General features: G+C 30.5%; 1 protein-coding gene across 1 annotated transcript; it reads right to left on the minus strand.

Moving 5' to 3' along the window:
* Positions 1 to 572: 572 nt before the first annotated feature.
* LOC131069924 (ethylene-responsive transcription factor ERF105-like) lies at positions 573 to 965 on the minus strand. The gene has a single exon (XM_058005471.2). It carries the CDS (start codon positions 963 to 965, stop codon positions 573 to 575), a length of 393 nt encoding a protein of 130 aa, XP_057861454.2.
* Positions 966 to 19,175: the final 18,210 nt, after the last annotated feature.

Raw genomic sequence — 19,175 nt, forward strand, 5'->3', positions numbered from 1 at the left:
ATTTCTTAAGGGTCTTCTATATAAAAGGATGCTTATTTCATTATCAATCCTCCCGAACATTTTTATGAATAACCAAACCACATGTTCAATATGTTCAAGTACATAAGTCCTACGTAAATTGTTGGCCCCAAAGCTGAATACCAATAGTGTTTTTCGAAAAGGGCCCTGTTATAGTCAGCATAAGAAGAGGTGGGAAGCAAATGGTCTTCTATGGTTTACATTGTACAACAGTATTTTATTTGAATTCAACTAAAGCTACTTACTTTTATCATAATAAAAACATATTGTAGCCAGAGAGAAAAAATTTACTTAATAAAACCATATCGTAACCAAAGAGAAAACTGCAAAAAAATTGCAGAAGACATTTACATATTGTAACCATATAGTGGCTATTATAGCGCATAACGAGCAAGACCTTAGCTGTTTATTTTGGGGTGAACACACCTCCAAAGAACAGTTGCAAGTACAAAAATTCTTCTTTCTAAATCACGGGTTGTGACTATTTTCATCACTTATCTTGTGTAATATTCTTTTAAAAATCATGGAACTCTGCACAATCTCTAATTTCAGATTCATCTTTCCGATTTTCTGTGAGAAGAGGAGGATTGAGAGAAGCGATCTACATACAGTCCAGACTCAACGTTGAGAGGGAAGTTAAGAATAGCCTTTGAACCGCGCATTTGGAAAGCCTTACGGTCATATGCCGCTGCAGCTTCTTCTGGTGTATCGAAGGTGCCAAGCCAAAGTCTGGAACCCTTCTTCTCTGTGTTTCGAATCTCTGCAGCATACTTTCCGCCAGCCTTAACGAACCTCACTCCCCTGTAATGCATTTTTTGATCCTCCCCAGAAAAAACAGTAGCTGTTGGTGAAGGGGAATTCATTGTCTCGTTGGAGAATTCATCCTCAAGCAAAAACTGGGCAATTGCATTCAAACAACAGATTTCATCGGCTGATAGGGTGCTCATGGTAGTTTTCGTAGCTGCTCTTTATTCCTTCCAAAATATCATTTGTGGGGAAATTGTGTTGGGCTTTTGCCTTATAAGTCGGACTCTAAATCAGGTAACAGTGCAGATTCATTGTATTCGCCGACTTCAAATGCTTTCAAACGGAGATAAGTCTATACTTAAAATGTTTGACAAAATTAGATTGAATGAAATGGTGACGGTCTAAAGCCAACGTGTTAGCAATTATTGTGTGAATAGAATATTAAAATATAGTCTTGTCAATTTATTTATTTATATTTTTTTTGGTGTAGTTTTCAACAAATGGATTGAATGGAGTTTTCTATATATTAAATTATAGAAAGTATCAAATTTGGAATTGAAATCTTGGAAAGTCTTTTATATAATAAATTATAGAAGCTTTGTAATTATAATTTAATTCTCAAAAATGTAATACATGTTTGAGTATTATATTTTATTAGAAACATCATCTATAAATTAATAATGCTTGAAGTATAAAATGTGAGTAAAAGTAAAACATCTGATTATTTTATTATAGAATTAAAAAGTGTCAAAAGTAAATAGTTTTGTTTACTTTTTTATAATTGTTATCATATCATGAATCAAGTATGAGATCTTAAGAAAGTAAAACATCACCATTTTTTAATTATTTTGCATGTCACGTATAACTTAAAGAATGACTAATGATGTAAATTAAAGTGATTGTGAGGAGTCCTAAAATAATATTATATGATGACAATCAATTTTGAGAAAAAATGGAAAATATGATAAATCAATGCAGTGCCTCCTTTTTTAGTACCAAGACACAATCATAAGTAGTCAAACCATAAAAGCAACAACCCAAAGGGATTATGATTAGTACACAAAAGTCATTTCTTCATTGTCCGATGTGAGTTTGGAGTGAGCACATCTCAAACTACACATGAATGTTCAAAACATTGTTAAATATTGCATATAATCTATTATCCATAAAGTGATAAATATTTTAAATATTTTATGATTGAAAATAATATTATGTCTATAATTCGATATGTAAAACAATTATTATATCAAATAATATGTTAAATTAATTTGAATTGATTATTTGTCATGGCAATTTTTTTAATACAAACCATATTCAATGTGAGTGAGTTAGCTCTAAAAGGAATCAAAATGTTTCAAGATGTCTTTTGTGCTTTAGAAAATGAATATAATTATATGTTAAATTAAATTGTGCTAGTTGAAAGCTAAGTCAAAATAGCTTCTAACTCTTATGTGACCTAGATTATTCTTCAAAAGGAAACCTTATAAAAGTAGATTGGAATAGAAAGAAGCAACTATAAGGTTCAATAAAGCTCATGGAGTCTTAAAGTGTTAGTGTCAAAACTACACATATTGACATCAATTAATATTTTAAAGTTTCAAATATTGGAGTATGCAAATTTGTAATCAAGAAAGGATTTATACTAGAAAAATATATTTCAAAATACTAATTATAATATGTATGTTCAATATACTTTATAACTTTCACCACTCCGTTATAGAATCTAGCACAGATATGTGTCTTGTTATAAAAAATTCATTTCAAACTACGAATTGCAATATTTCTACACAAATGTTTTAATGTTCTTTGGTATTGGCCCACAAAAGCTACCTTACTAGTCGATATAATCTATTGTAAATATCTTTATAAGTTTCTGAAATATACAAGAGTTCATAATAGTAGACTTGAGGTTAGAAATGGAGGAAATGGATGAGTGCCAAATTTTTTTGGTGAAAGTGAGTAAACAATGAACATAAATTAAATATTAAGCTCACTTGTAATGTATATCTAGTCATCAAAATTTATATGGTTAGTATATTTACTAGATACATAATCTAATGGATTAAGTATCTAGTATTTAACATGTACAATATATTGAATTTAATCTTGAATGTTACACACACAGACACACACACACAAATCACTATCACTTGTTAATCAACATGCCTCACAAAATTAAAATTTTTAACTTATTTATTATTAATTTTGAACTTAAAAAAACTATTTTTTAAACTATATGAGCCCAATAAGAAATCATCCTATATATTTTTGTAATAAGTGAAATGTCTTCTATTAATATAAGTGGGGAAGGGCCCCATCCCATTACAAATCAAACAAAAAATATGAGAACATCAAAGTATTGTGGGACCAAATGACCGAGTTACACCTAGGTAACTCAAGAACAACACCACAAAGCTAAATTAGATGTAAAAGACAAACTATTGCAAATCTGAGTTAGGACCGGGAAATTGGCCTAATAAATAAATCTATTATTTTTAGGTCAAAGGGAATGACACTTTTTCTGTTGTCATAAAACTATCCAACATGAAGCATCCTTCTTTGGGGAAACATGGGGAGCAATGTTTGTAGATCTCTCAAAAGTAGCAAAGGAGTCGAGTAGGAAAGCCATTGAACCTAGAAGGGCAACTTGGTTCTTTGGAGATACGTAATCAAGGACTATGGATGGGATAAGGCCAATAATCAAAAGAGAACCTCAAGGAGAATGTACAACACAATCTAACATAGTTCTAGGAGTAAGGGCCGCTGGAGAAGGAATAAGACCAACAATGAACTTAGGGGACACTTGGGCATGGGCCATAAGTGTTGGGTTTTCATGAGCCACCAAAGTAGGAACAACTGTCAAAGATGAGGGTGCAAAATTTGTAGGAGAATCTAAACTAGAGTTTTCCTCCACCAGGAAGACCACAAGATTTAGCATCTTTCCACAAGGTAGGGGAGGATTGAAGGTGAGAACTGAGAGGACAAGAATAGGCCAAGTGCCTAGTTGAAAAATAGTGTCTAAACCTAAACATGATCTCTTCATAGTTTATGATTTCTCTATTGCAAGTCTCCAACCTTAGGAGTGATCTCAGTAGAAAGTGGTTTGTAGAGGTCCAAATCCACTTAAATTCTTATGTAGGAGGTCTGGGAGAAAAGACTATTATTAGGGTCAACTTTGATGAAGTGGCCTAACTTGTTGTTAATAGATTCATAGGTAGTAGTACACCAAAAGTGTAGAGGGATATGGAGGAGCTTGACCTAGGTAGAGGAAAAATTAATAGGATCCATAAGGGGATTGGTGTTCAGAGTGTCCAAGGGTGAAGAGACAAAGAATGTGAACCACATTTCCAAACCCCCAATGATAAAAAAGTGTTCATGTCATTTTTAGTTTTAACACAAATCGCAAAGAAACCACAAGCACAAGGATAAATTTCCACTTTACATGACAATATCGAATTCTAGTGATCAAAGATCCAAGAGTGTGGTGCTAGAAGAGATGGCCATAGACAGTTAAACATGCCTTTAGTGCCAATTTTTTTTTTTTTTGACAATTAAACTACTGGTAAGGGCTAGTACCCATTTAATTATAGAGAAAATACAGGTTTATATACAATTAGTTTGCATTACTAAATGAGAAACATAGCATCTTTCCCCTAGTCTTCAAAGCTTTAATTAAGAAGTTTATACTAGAAATTGAACCCTTCTAGTACATAAAACAAAATTTTGATGATCTCTAATAGAAAAATGCTAGACACATTCTATACATAAAAAGACCTTTTCTCTATCCATAGAGGACTCCATACTATTTTGGCTACTCTACTCTAATATAACAGGCCATTTCTATTAATTACATAATAACTAAATGCAATCCTAGGAAACCACCTATTCCTTCTAACTTTCGTCCTTAATTTCTATATTGTCATCATCCATGGGCCTCTCTCTTCCCACATCCACTCCTTGAATTTTCTCCTCCAGAGCTTCATAATGAATGATTTGAAATCCAATCCAAAGTTGCATTTTCCTCCATATTTGTCCAATTCTTTAGGAAGTTCAAACTCTTAATTGTTGCCTCTTTATTGTCCTAGTAATCTTCCTCATCATCCATCACAATTTTGGGGGGTTTTGGAACATATTCATTCTTCTTGTCAAAATCTTGGGCAAAGGAATCCAAAAAGTTATCATAGTTTCTCGGGAAATCATCCAAACCACCCAATACATGTTTCTTAAACATTGCTTTGGTAAGATTCTTTACCATTCACCTGCTAAGGCTAGGGTCCTAAGGAGGGGGGATTCGAAAAAAATAGAGCTGGAGTTGCTAAGAGTTTTTAGGAATAATTTAAAGTTGGTGGTCCCATGAATTTTTTATTGCACTTCAACTTAAAATTTAAGATCCTAAATTTAAGGATGTCGGTAGTCTTATCTTAAGTTTAAACTCTTAAATTTAAGAAAGTTGATTGTAAATAATATTAGTTTTTGCTCTAAAATTCAAATGATTGACAAGTGGCATAAAATATTCTTAAGTTGGTGCGGCAATTTCTAGCCCCACCCCATTTTCACCTACTTAAAATTGCATGCCTAAAAAGTAGGGGCTCCTATTTTTTGGGAAAAGATGCCAAATAATCTCATAGCAGAAAAATAATTTCTTCATGGGACCACCTCTTCCTTAAAAATATAGCTTAATCCCCCTCCATGGGACCCCTACCTAAGTCATCTCTCCAAAGAAATGGTCAGAAACATTGACGAAATATCTATATTCACACAATATCTATGATATGCCCTAGCAAAGATTTCAATGAATATAGATCTAATGTGTGTTTATACCTCAAGATAGTGCTCAATCTTTGATGACCTATCTCTCCTAAAAAGGCCATCTACCTTGTGGTTCCCTGTAGATGTATTAGGGTCTCCATTTTGGCATATTCTTTAAATATTTAGCAGAGGGAAAATAAGAGAAAATTAAGACAACAAAAACTTTTGGATGTGCCCAATACTTTGTTATATTTAATAAAGTTTCAAATCCATCTTAAAATCTTCACTCAACATGGGTTTTATTTCTTTCCTTCCCAAGAATCAATTAGTGGCATTGTTGTCATATCTTCAATCATAATTTTCCACTTTTGAACTTCACGGATTTCGGCCAATCATAGTGGATTACCGCCAAATTTTTCCTCGGCCAAGAAACTTTTTTTTCAGCTAATTAAATCCCTCCTTTCATCAATATCCCAAACCACTATATTTTTAGATATGTGTATGGGCTTCCAGTGATCTCATTTAATAATCATTAAAGGTTGTTCCTACAATCTCTTTTAAAAGCAAGCTCCCGCATTCCATTAGCCGTTATAATAATGAATAAGAACCTCGATCCCTTTGGATATTTTGTCCCATCAATTCTGACAAGATCTCCCTGCCTTATTTGAGATTTCTTTCTAGATTTGTATTAATTTAAAAAGCTTATTCAAATTTTAGAAAACAGTCACCTTTTTAAACATCGATTAGACAATTTGAAATCTGCTCAAACCAACTACCCTAATATTGGCTTTTAAGTCTTAACCTCTCTATTATTTAGTAATTTATAATTGCAATTTTGGCCAACCTATCTACCTCAACACTTCATTCTCTATAGATATGACTAATTCTAAAACCGTCTAGTTTCATAATTAATTCTTGGATTGGATTTAGGTATCTCGCCAACAACCAATTGTGTGACCTATTTTTTTGAATAGCATTAATTACAATCTAAGAATCACCTTCTGGGTGAATCTTCTTTCCTCTTAATTTGAAACCAAGTTGTAGCCCAAGCAATGCAACTCTAATTTCTGTTATATTATTCATAGTTTCTCCTAAAGCTTTTGATTCTTTTGTAATTGTTACCCTTTCTTCATCCCTAGTAATATAAACCATATCCTCTTCGCCTGGATTGCATTTAGCTTCTCCATAAAAAATAATTTTTATCCATCAGACTCCATATGAATTTGTCTCTAGTTATCATTTTCTCTGGCATTTCTTTATCTTGAAAAATTCTATGATTTATTTCCTTCCAAACTTCCAAAACCACATGAATCCTCTTGATCAATATATGACTGTTTTCATGGTCCCTAAGGTATATTTTTATATGTGGTTGTATTATTAAATTTAGATTATTTTATCCTAACTTGTCCATAATATATGTCCCTTATCCTCTATAATTTCGTCCACAACAATGTAAAGTATTATGTTTATGTTTTGTTGGATAGGTCTTTTATATGGCAAAGATCACATTTATAATCTTTATCTTATTCCTGATTGTCTTCGATTATATAACATGTGTATGAATATTCTAAGGTGAATATTTAGGTTCAAGAGTAGAAATTTTTCTAGGGTTTATTATATCACATCATGGTATCAAGATAGACACAAATAAAATATATTTTATTGTTAAAATTTTACCTCCAATTTTTTTTTATGAATGGTATAGCCTTAGAGGAAGTATTTAAGCTATTCAATGATCTAGTTCATAGTTTTTGAATTGGCTCCCTTTTGTTAACCTTCTAAGAAAGTATGGTCTATTTTATTGCAATGAAGAATGTGAAAATACTTTTAAAAATATTAAGATTTGTTTGGCTAATCTACCTATTCTAATACCTACATTGTCTCATGCCTTAGTCACCCTCTTTGATTCAAATGATAATAAGGGTAGAAAATATGATGGTTATTTTGTCATTCACACTCCCATTGATTATGAAACTAGATATTCTCTATTAGAGAATTAATGTCTCACTTTAGGTATGATAATGCCTAAATTAAGACATTATCTTCTTCCAATAGAAATACATGCCATTTTTCTATAAATATTATTGTTATTATCTAAAAATGAATTATTTTTACATTTAGCTATTTGAGTTATGTTATTTATTGAATTAAAACTTTAATTCTATCTCTATGGAAGTATTAGGGAGAAAATCTTTGTCTTTTCATCTACCTAATACTACTTAATTTTCCTTTCCCACTCTTGGTTATTTTCTTCTTATAAATTTCCTTGATTTTGATGAGGATGATCCATAGGAATTTTTCTTTCACAGATCAAGGTGTAAGCCTAGCACTAATATTGACACAATATTGATTTTTAACTTTGATCAGATAATTTTTGGTTTATTTCACCTCCATTTCCCATCTACAAATAACCTAGCTAAGCATGAAACTCTTACAAGTAGCTTGAAATCAACATTTTATCTTAATATAAACTATATTAATATTTATTGTGATTTCAAGTTTATTAAAAGGTAGGTCACTAGTACCTATGAATTAAAACAAGATAAATTGTCACAATACCATAATTTGGCCACATCACTACTTTATTATTTCACCTCCTCTATAGACCAATATCCTATGTAATGAAAATAAGCATATTAATACAATGGATAGAACCACTTCCCTAGTGCCTTTTGAATAATTTTTTCTTTTCAAAATGCATAATTTTATTCAAAGAAGAAGAATGTACAATAGATATCAACAACCTGGAAGAAGTCTACCAAGCCAAAAGGCCTAAGAGAGACAACTTAGGTTGATTACAAAGAAGAAATACATAAAGAATGTAGCTAAAAGCTAAATATTTGAGTAGTAATCAATTATAGTAAGAGAAAAAGATTACTTTTCTCCAAAAGTACAAAGAACATGATCACCTATAATGATATTAAACATTACAAGTAGAGATCCATTATGGTCTTTAGCTATAGCTACTAGCTAGAATTGTACTCTAGATAACTGTGACTATCCTTTAGAGTTGTTGTGCTTTGAAGATTTTGGAAATGATTACCAATTTATTAATCACCCACTTTCTAAATTTACTATCATGAATTTTTTTTCTAGCACTCCTTTCAATGCTAATATTGATTTTGAGAAATTTTACTCTCATATATTTAATTAATTGCAAGGGCATATTCTTGAATAATTCCTCTAAAAGTGCTTACACTTGAATTTAAAAGTTTATATCCTGTTATATCATTCTTTTTAACATTTATTATATCTAATATTATAGTGGTCCCCTTTGTTGTTTGGCTAAATTTAAAATACTAATTGACTTATAAAAGGGTCATTTTGGCTCTTGTGGGGTGTCTTTCATTGGGAGATTCTTAATATATTTTTTTTTTCACATGAGGTACTATTGATAAGGCATGGAATGATATCTATTTTCCTTTATCAAAGATTCCCTCAATGTCAATAACATAGATACTATATTCAAGGTCCTGCATAGGATATTCGTGGTCGACCTTGATCTTTGCAAATCTCCATCCAAGTATTGAATATAATTTGTAAAAAATTAGCATCTTCTTTGCAAGTTCATGCTTTCATTGTAATAGCTACAAAATACTATAGAAAATGAATTGAAGTTGTTCGATTTTGATATAATATAATTGAACTAATTTGTAGACTTCTCATTGATAATATTGTTACTTATAAATTTGGATTCCCTACTTTTTCTTTTGGTAATGGTTGATCATTTAATAAGAAATACATGAATTAGATCTTTCAGAAATTCCATACTCAATATTGATTCTCTACACTTTATTACCATTATTCAAATGGTTAGGTTAAGGATTTGAATAAAATAATTGATTAAATTATTCATAAAACTATAAACAAACATCTTAAAGATTGGAAAACACAACTCTCAAATGCAGCATGGGTTTATCTCACAATCATTCATACAACTACTAAAAATACATTATAAAATCTCATGTATGACATTGACACCATCATGCCCTCCAAGCTATAGATTCTATCCATATATGTTTAATTTCAAGATCTCATTGATGATAATATGCATCATCAATAATGCTAATACTAGTTTGGGATGCTTAATGAGCACTACATTAACAATCTTAAACATCTTTAATCTAGACCTATAGTTCTATGTGGGGTCCCTTCAAAATAACCCCTCCTAGTTCTCACCATCTCAACATCATTTGATAACGCAAGGAATGCATTCTTGCAAAGCAAGTCATTTGAGATTCTTGTAAATATGTCAATAACCAAATATTTTCTCTAACAACTTATGATGCTAAACCAAATTTACCAATATATTAGATTGGGTGGGTCAATGCTCAAGGAAGTCACATTAGATATCACACTTATGACAAACTCTCTTCAGAAAATCAAGAGAACTAAAAAATAATGTTTTCCATCATCTTAGCACCACAAGTGATCTTACAAATTTAAAATGCATTCTTGAAAAATTCATCAATCGAAAATAGTTTAAATGTATCTACATGCTTATTTTTTCAAGGAATAAATTTGACTATGTCAACACAATAACATGGATAGGTGAATCCTAAAAAAGGCCCCTTTCATTCCTCAAGTTTCTCAATCCATCCAAGATGGATGGCTCTCACAAAATCTGTTAACATACCTAAGAGAAAAATGCAATCATTTCTCGAACTATGTCGACCTATGAATATTCCACCTAGATCTAGCACGTTCCTTGAATATTAAATATCTCAATTTTTATCATCTTCTATGAGCACATGATAGACTTTTCTATCGATAACCAAATTAGCTGTTCAGTACGTTAAACTACCCATGTTCATAAAGGTCCAGTCCAACTCCCACGCATTTTTTTTATCGTCAAAAGCAAGAAGAGGCAGGAATCACATGTTCTTCTATAGTTTAGAACAGTATTTTATTTGAACTCAAAAAAAGCAGGAATGGCATGTTCTTCTATGGTTTACAAAAGTATTTTATTTGAATTCAACAAAAGCTATCTACTGTTACAATAATAAACTTTGCATAATCTCCTTAATAGTGACCACTTTAGCCCATAAAGGTGGTCATGACCGTTTTTATTGGTAACCTTGTGCTTGGGCATTTGTCTTATAAGTTCGACTCTAAATGAGGTAATGGTGTACATTCATTGCTTTTGCTTTCAAATGGAGATAAATTTATGGTTTAAAAGTTTGACAAAATTATAATGACTGAAATGGTCATGGTGAGTTCTAGAGCTAAGCTTTTTGTAATTCGTAGTGTGAATAGAACATTAATATATAGGTCTTTGTCAATTTCATTTTTTATTTTTTTTCAGTTTAGGTTTCAACAAATAGATTCTTTTATATGTTGTGGATGGAGTTTTCTATATATTAAATTATGTAAAGTATCAGATTTGGGTTTGAAATTTTAGAACTTTTATATTTATTAAATTATAAAAGGTAAGTAATTATAATTTAATATTAAAATATTAAAATATGTTTGAATATAATGTTTTATTAGAAACATCATCTATAAATTAATAAATTGATAAACATGAGCAATCTTAAAATTACATGAGAGTATTTTATTATAGAATAAAAAAATAAAAAATTAATAGTTTGATTTACTTTTTATAATTATAATCATATCTTGACTTAGGAATGGGGTGATAAAAAAGTAAAGCATCATTTTTTTTTTTGTCTGACATGTGATGTATAACATAGAAAAAGAGGTTATGATGTAAATAAAAGTTTATTTTGATGGTAAGAAGGGGTCCACATAATAATATTACGTGATGACAATCAATTTTGAGAATATGTGAAAAATATGATAAACAAATCAAGTGCCTCCCTCTTCATTTAGCAGAGAGACACAACCATTAGTTCTTGAACAGTAAAATGGCCACCAAAAAATAACTACAATTAATACAAAAAATTCATTACAAAATTCATTCTTCCATTGTCTTGTGCAGATTTAGAGTCACTACATCTCAAATTCAAACTTCTCAAATTACACATGAATTTGCAAAACATTATTAGACATTGCATATAATATTTTTATCCATAAAAAAATAAATACTTATATATTTATGTTTAAAATTATACTATTTTTATAATTTCATAATAAAAAAATAATTATTATATATACAAATATGTCAAACTAATTTTGAATGGTCATAAATCTTGATAGAACCTTCAATAAAAACCATCCTCAAGGTGAGTGAGTTATGTCTCAAATGAATCAAAATATCTCAAGTTACCTTTTTGTGCTTTGTAAAATAAAAATGACGATATGTTAAATTAACTTCAGCTAGTAACAAGCTAGGTATGAAAGGTTTCTAACTCTGTAAGTGACCTACTTTATTCTCTAAAGGGGAACCTTATTAAAGTATACACATAGAAAATAAGGACACTATACGGTTCCATGAGATTTCTATAATGTTTTAAAGTGATAATTTCAAAGTAGATAATAAAACTACACTTTTAGGACATTAATTAAGTCACATTAGGACATCAATTAAGTTTATAAAAGGTAAAACTTTTGGGAGATGTGAATTTGTAATTAAGAAAGGGCTTTTATTTGAAAAACATATTATAAATTATTAATTTCAATATGTCTATGCAATATGCTTTAGATCATTTAGATCATTTTATGTTGTAAGATGTTTAAAAGGTTTAAAAAAAACAATGGAATAATAAAGACTTAAGGTTGAAAATGGAAGAAATTGATGGAAGTTTTTTATTTTTTATTTTTTTGGCTTGAATAAAGTTGTCAATCAACTTAAATTAAATAGTAAATTTATTTATAATGTATATCTGGTCATCAAAATAGATATCTAATTTTAAAAAAATACTAAAACCTTATCTAATATCTTATATTTATAAACACCTTGGTGGTTTTAAGTATCTAGTTTTTAAAGTACTATATATATTAAATTGAACTCAATTTAATATATCTATGTATATTTAATATCTTGAATTAAATATCTATTTTTATTACAATTTTTTTTTCTCTTACTAACTTTAGTTTTAAGCTATTAATTCTAAACCCAATTCTTGGATGCACAACTAGAAATATAATGAAAGTAATTAACAAACATTACATGGATCAATATGAATAAAATGATTACAATTTTTCGTTCTTTAACAAAATTAATAGATTTTCTAGAAGAATGTATGTACTTCTCATGTATATGTGAATGCATATCTATATGTTTTATTTGTGTGTGTATATGTATGTGTATGTGTATGTGTATGTGTGCATATCTATGTTTGTAATTTTAAATTAATTTATAAATCAGCCATCACTTTTCAATCAGCCTCAAAAAATTGAAATAGTAAAATTTCTTATTTATTAATAACATTTAACTAATAATTTTTTTTTGTAAACTATATGAAACCAATAAAGACATCATCCTGTATACATTGGCAAGAGATATAATTTATTATTCTTTTTAGTAAATTTAAAGTGACTATACAAAAAGAGTTACATTTTCCTTTGTTAATTCTACTAAATAATTAATAAAAAGAAACATAAATTATAAATTATAAAAAATATCTCTATTATGGTGCATTCTAATTGAAGTAGGGGTGGTTAAGTAGATAATTCAACCTATTATCTCCCAAAGGTACTAGTCCATTATTATCTGGAATTATTTTTACATTCAAGCCTAGTGATTCATTGTCAAGAATGTAAAAGAAAGGTTGACCAAAAAATATTGAGGGTTAAAAAATAATTGATGAGAGCGGGTAGTCTCTCTTGCAGTTAATGCATGAGTTTATCATATGTATAAAATAATCACTATGTGATGTAAATAGACAAAACAAATAGTACAACAATTTGTATCATGATAATAATTGACTACCTTAACCCTCAGGAGTAGGTGGAAGGCCTACTTTTAATAGTTGGTATCATATAAAGGTTAACTTTGTAGATTGTTGACAATATCCATTAGCTCAACTACCTTCCTTATGATACATAGCTTTCACATTTATATCACTATAATTTAGTCCATCAAAACCTACATATTAAGATGGTCCTAGCTGATTGACACTATTTATGGACATTCTACAACTACAATTAGTAAGATAACCTAGCTAGCTCTATAGACTTTCAATTATAGCCCCTACACTCTCTACTCTCATTATTTCAATGTCTCACTATGCTCTAAGTCCTACAACCTAGGTTATCAACAAGTCTCAATCTATAGTTAGGGATGCCACTTCTACAATAGTATAATCCCCTCATAAATTGACCTTTTGACATGTAGCTTGAAGATACATAATAGGCTCAAAACTACTCAAGAGAGTTTTATAGCTTATAGTTGTCTTGCATATACTACTCCAGAAAATCTCAAGGAATGAAATCAAGTCAACATGCATGAAGATATATATTGATCAATTCATCATCATACAATACAATCAAATGTACATTAAGTTTCCTAATCAAATGAAATTTTATGGTCAAAAGAATATTCTTAGTTGGGTTCCGAGTCTATCAAGATTTTCTGGAGTTTTTAATATACGTATTGTGGTTAATAATGTGTTTAATGTAGTTACTACTTGTGTAGTGGAGATCTATAGACTAGTCGCGCTACTTGATTCTACCAAGGAAATCTGATTGAGGCCACCACTAGTTGATGATAGTGGCTATGTTGCTCAATGTTGGCCACTCATCTTTTTGTCTATTGTAAAAATGTTCCCACCCCTCTATACTATTGATAGAATTACAACTTTATCATCATCGTCTTCACTAACATACTCTCCTACTCTGAGTGAACTACATTCACCAACAAGGGAATTCACTAGATAAATAAAAGGTAGTCACACATTTTACCACCACTATGTAATAGATCATATCATCACCCTAACATCATTTATATCTAGTGGAGGAGTTTATCTGTTCCCCTTGTATAGGAAATACTAATTACGACATTAGTAGTTAGAAGCCAATTATAGACTATGTTGTCAATGAAAGGTGCATGTTCCATTGCAGCCAAACTAGTGATAGACACTATATTATCATTCAACATGTCATTTAAAGAGATAGTAAGTCCATCATTACTAGAAAGTTATTCATCAATATCTCAGAGCTAACTGCGATTGTTTAAATTGTAAATATAATTAGTGAAACCTCCAGCTGCCATTTTCATTGAGAGAAATCTAACTTTTAAAACTAGAATTCAATTTGCATTTCCAATTTCATACAATTCTTTGAAAAATGTCCATGTATTGATTGGGGTATTGATGTCCCATATATAAAGGATGATTGAATTTTTTTATAAACATTCACATAAGTATCTTTGCTATACATTCACTTTTCTCCTAAAGTTGAAATGAATGAAATGGTCATGGTGAATTCTAAAGATAATCTTTTTGTAATTCTTAGTGTGAATAGAACATTAAAATATAGTCTTTGTCAATTTTTTTTAAATTTTTTTCTCAGTTTAGTTTTCAACAAATAGATTCTTTTATATGTCATGAATGGAGTTTTAGAAAGTTTAATATATATTAAATTATAAAAGAAGTAATTATAATTTAAAAATTAAAATATGTTCGAGTGTAATGTTTTATTAGAAACATCATTTATAAATTAATAAAGTTTGAAGTGGTAAACATGAGAAAAAGTAAAATTATGAGCTCGTATTTTATTATGAAATCAAAAAATGTCAAAAGTTGATAGCTTTGTTTACTTTTTATAATAATTATCATATCTTTAATTAGCTATGAGATGTTAAGAAAGTAAAAGATCATCTTTTTTTAATCTTATATGTGATGTATAAGTTAGAAAAAAAGGTTAATTATGTAAAGGAATGTTTAATTTGATGGCAAGAAGGGGTCCACATAATAATGTTACATGATGACAATCCATTTTGAGTATATGTGAAAAATATGATAAACTAATCAAGTGATTCCTAACCATAGGGCCACCAAAAAGGCACTATAATTAATACACAAAACTATTTCCTACATTGTTCAACATAGGTTTAATGTCACTACATCTAAAATTCAAGCTTGTCAAATTAAATATGAATTTGCAAAACATTATTAAACATTGTATATATATTTTTTTATCTTGAATGACATGTATAAGATAGATATAAAGGTTAATCATGCAGAGGAATGCTAAATATAATGATAAGAAGGGGTCCACATAATAATATTATATGATGACAATCAATTTTGAGAATATGTGAAAATATGATAAACTAATCAAGTGACTCCCTCTTCATTTAGCAATAAGACACAACCATTAGTTATTGAACCATAGAAGGTCCAACAAAAAGGTATTGTAATTAATACAAAAAATTCATTCCTCCATTGTCTTATAGAGGTTTAGAGTCACTACATCTCAAATTCAAGCTTGTAGGGGGTAGGTGTATTATTGTAGGGACCTCCCACTATAAATAATTGATCCTCACCCACCCCCTGAGCCATAGAATTGTAGGGCCCTAGGTTGGGTGGGGATCAAGGGCTACTGAAAATCAGAGTTAGGACCGAGAAGGTTGCCCAATGAATAAATCTATTATTTTTGGGTCAGAGGGAATGGCACTTTTTATTTTGTCATAAAACTATCTAAGATGAAGTATCCTTCTCTAGGGAAACATGGGGAGAGGTGCTTGTAGATCCCTCGAAAGTAGAAAATGAGTTAGATAAGAAAGCTATTGAACCTATAAGGGGAAGTTGGTTATCTGGAGATAGGGAATCAAGGACCATGGATGGGAAAAGGCCAGTAATCAAAAGAGAACCTTAAGGAGCTAGAGTAACACCCACAACATGGTCTAGCATAGAGCTAGGAGTAAGAGACACTGAAGTAGAAATAAGACCAACCATTAACATTGGGGACACCTAGGCAAGAGCCATAAGAGTGGGGTTATCACGATCCACCAAAGTAGGAACAACTGTGAGAGATGGGGGTGCAAAATTTGTAGGGGAATCTAAATTAGAGTTTGAGTCCACCAAGAAGACCACAAGATTTAGCATATTTCCACAAGGTAGGGGAGGAGTGAAGATGATAATCAAGAGGGTCCAAGAATAGGCCAAGTTCCTTGTTGCAAAATAGCATCTAAACCTAACTAACCAGGATCTCTTCATAGTTTAGGATTTATCTCTATTGGAAGTCTCCAACCTTAAGAGTGATCTCAACAGAAAGTGGTTTGTAGATGTCGAAATCCACTTAAATTCTTGTATAGGATGTGTAGGGGAAAATATTGGTATTAGGGTCAACTTTGATGAATTGGCCCAACTTGTTGTCAATAGATTCATAGGCAATAGTATACCAAAAGTCTAGAGGGAGATGGGGGAGCCTGACCTAGGTAGGGGAAAAATTAAAAGGATTTGTGGACACCTAAAATTGTCCTAGCCTAATTAAATAAATATTTTATTTATTTAATTCGTTTACCCTAAGCCTTCTATTAATTAAATAGATTTTTACTTATTTAATTAATTCACATATCTTCTTCTAGCATTTCCCTATTTAAATAGATATTTTTATTTATTTAAATTATCCTTTTCTTAAATTAAATAAATATTTTATTTGTTTAATTGGTCCTACTTCCTCTATTAATTAAATAGATCTTTATTTATTTAATTAATTCATTATCTTTTTTGCCTACATGACACTTGTCATTTATCTTTTCATTTATCCTAACTACTTTCTCATTATTTTTCCTACCTACCCTTTAATCCTAGCTGACCATTTATCCTTTCACCTCTTAGTCTTTTCCTTTCATTTCCTAAAGTGTTCTCTATGTAAGAGGATACTCTCATCCTTTCTTAACCCTAATGACATATGCAATCAAGCGACTTCACAACCATAATCCAATCTTTGTTAAGCTCTTGAGCGCATACAAAATTTGAGAGAAAATATATCAACCAAGATCAATGGAGATCAAATCCTACTAAGCTTGTGAATGGTATAATCTTTCTTATTTTGTTGTGATTTGCATGTTTTAGGTTCTTCATTGGTGTGTGGTGGATTCTTGATTGTAGAACTAGGGTTTAATGTGGTTGGACCTTTTATGGTTTTGCAATAGTTTTAATCTTCCAAATTTCACTGTATACAGGATCCATCGGGGTATTGGAGTCTAATGCGAACCCCATTTCCAAACACCCAACAATAGAAAAGCATCCTTGCCATTTGTAGTGTTAAAGCAAATCACAAAGAAACCACAAGCACAAGGAGAAATTTCCACTTTACATGACAATGGTGGGTTCTAGTGATCAGATATCTAAGATGGCAGTGCTAAAAGAGATGGCCATAGAGGGTTAGATATGCCTATTAGTGCCAAATTTTCAAAACATGAAATGTAGTCCAAAAACTCCTTACCCAACACTACTTTGGGAATAGAAGAGGGACACAAAAGGAATTTTGCATGTTGAGCAAAAGATCCCCTTAAGTTTTTATGAAGTAGGTCCACAAAGGAGTTTGTGAATGAAGAGTTAACAAAAGCACTTACAATGGTCGATACAAGTAGAGTTTTCTATGAGGGGGTCGTCTCTCAATGTGAAATATCCACCACTAGTTTACAAACAGAAGATCCATTCACATGAGAAATCTTACTAGGGGAGTTGTTGCTTCTAGTCACCAAGGGTGGCGTATGGGGGTATGAATTGGGGGGGGGGCGGGGGGGGGGGGAGGAGAATGAGCGGGTATCAATATATTTAATGCAATGTTATTATAAAAGGTGATTGTACATAAGGAATTTTATTTTTCTTTGTTAATCTTATTCAATAATTAATAAGGAGAAACATATTATGAAATTACAAAAAAATCCACATCTTAATGTAATCTAATTGAATCACTAATTATATGGTAGTAAAAAGATTCCTTGAACTAGTTATTGTTAAATAGATCATTTAACATGTTGTGTCCCAAAAACACTACTCTACATTCCTACAACTCTTTTTACATTCTAGGCTAATGACTATTTGTCAAGAATGTAAAATAGTGGTTAACTAATAAATTTTGAGGGTTAGCAAACAATTGATAAGAGTGGGTCATCTCTCTACTTTAGAATTTACTAGAATTAGGAAGGTACACTTACAAGTACTTATAATAGCATTTTAAACCAATTAAAAATCTATCACAGTTGCACAAATTATTAACTTCAACTAATGTTGGATCTTTTAGTAATATGGATTATTCCCTATACCATTGAGAAATAGAGTCGTAAATAGAAAAGATGAAATATATATCAAACATTGTAACTTTTCTTGCAAACAAACATGTATTTGATTGTTTTATTTAAAGAAAGCATCTCTTAAAGATAAAATTCCCTCTTTGAAAGATTTGTTTACTTAAATTCAATGACTTCAAAGAGCTCTTTTATAATCTATATTTAAATCATTATCAATATTCTTAATCAATATATGACTACATTCATGACCCCTTAGGGTATATTTTTCCGTATGGTTTAATTATTAAATTTAGATTATTTTATCATAACTTGTCAGCATTCTATAGCCCTTATCTTCCACAATTTCATCCACAATATTGTAGAGGATTATGTTTATGATGTCTTGGTTAGATCTATTACATGGCAAAGATAAAGCTTCATCTTATCCTAGAGTGTCTTTGATTATATAGCATTTATTTACCATTTTAAAAATCATCTAACTCTGCACAATTTCTAATTTCAGATTCATCTTTCCTTTCTCTCCTCCGATTTGCTGTGCGAAGAGAAGGGATCC

This window comes from Cryptomeria japonica, chromosome 6, assembly GCF_030272615.1.
Source record: "Cryptomeria japonica chromosome 6, Sugi_1.0, whole genome shotgun sequence".
NCBI classification, from domain to species: domain Eukaryota; kingdom Viridiplantae; phylum Streptophyta; class Pinopsida; order Cupressales; family Cupressaceae; genus Cryptomeria; species Cryptomeria japonica.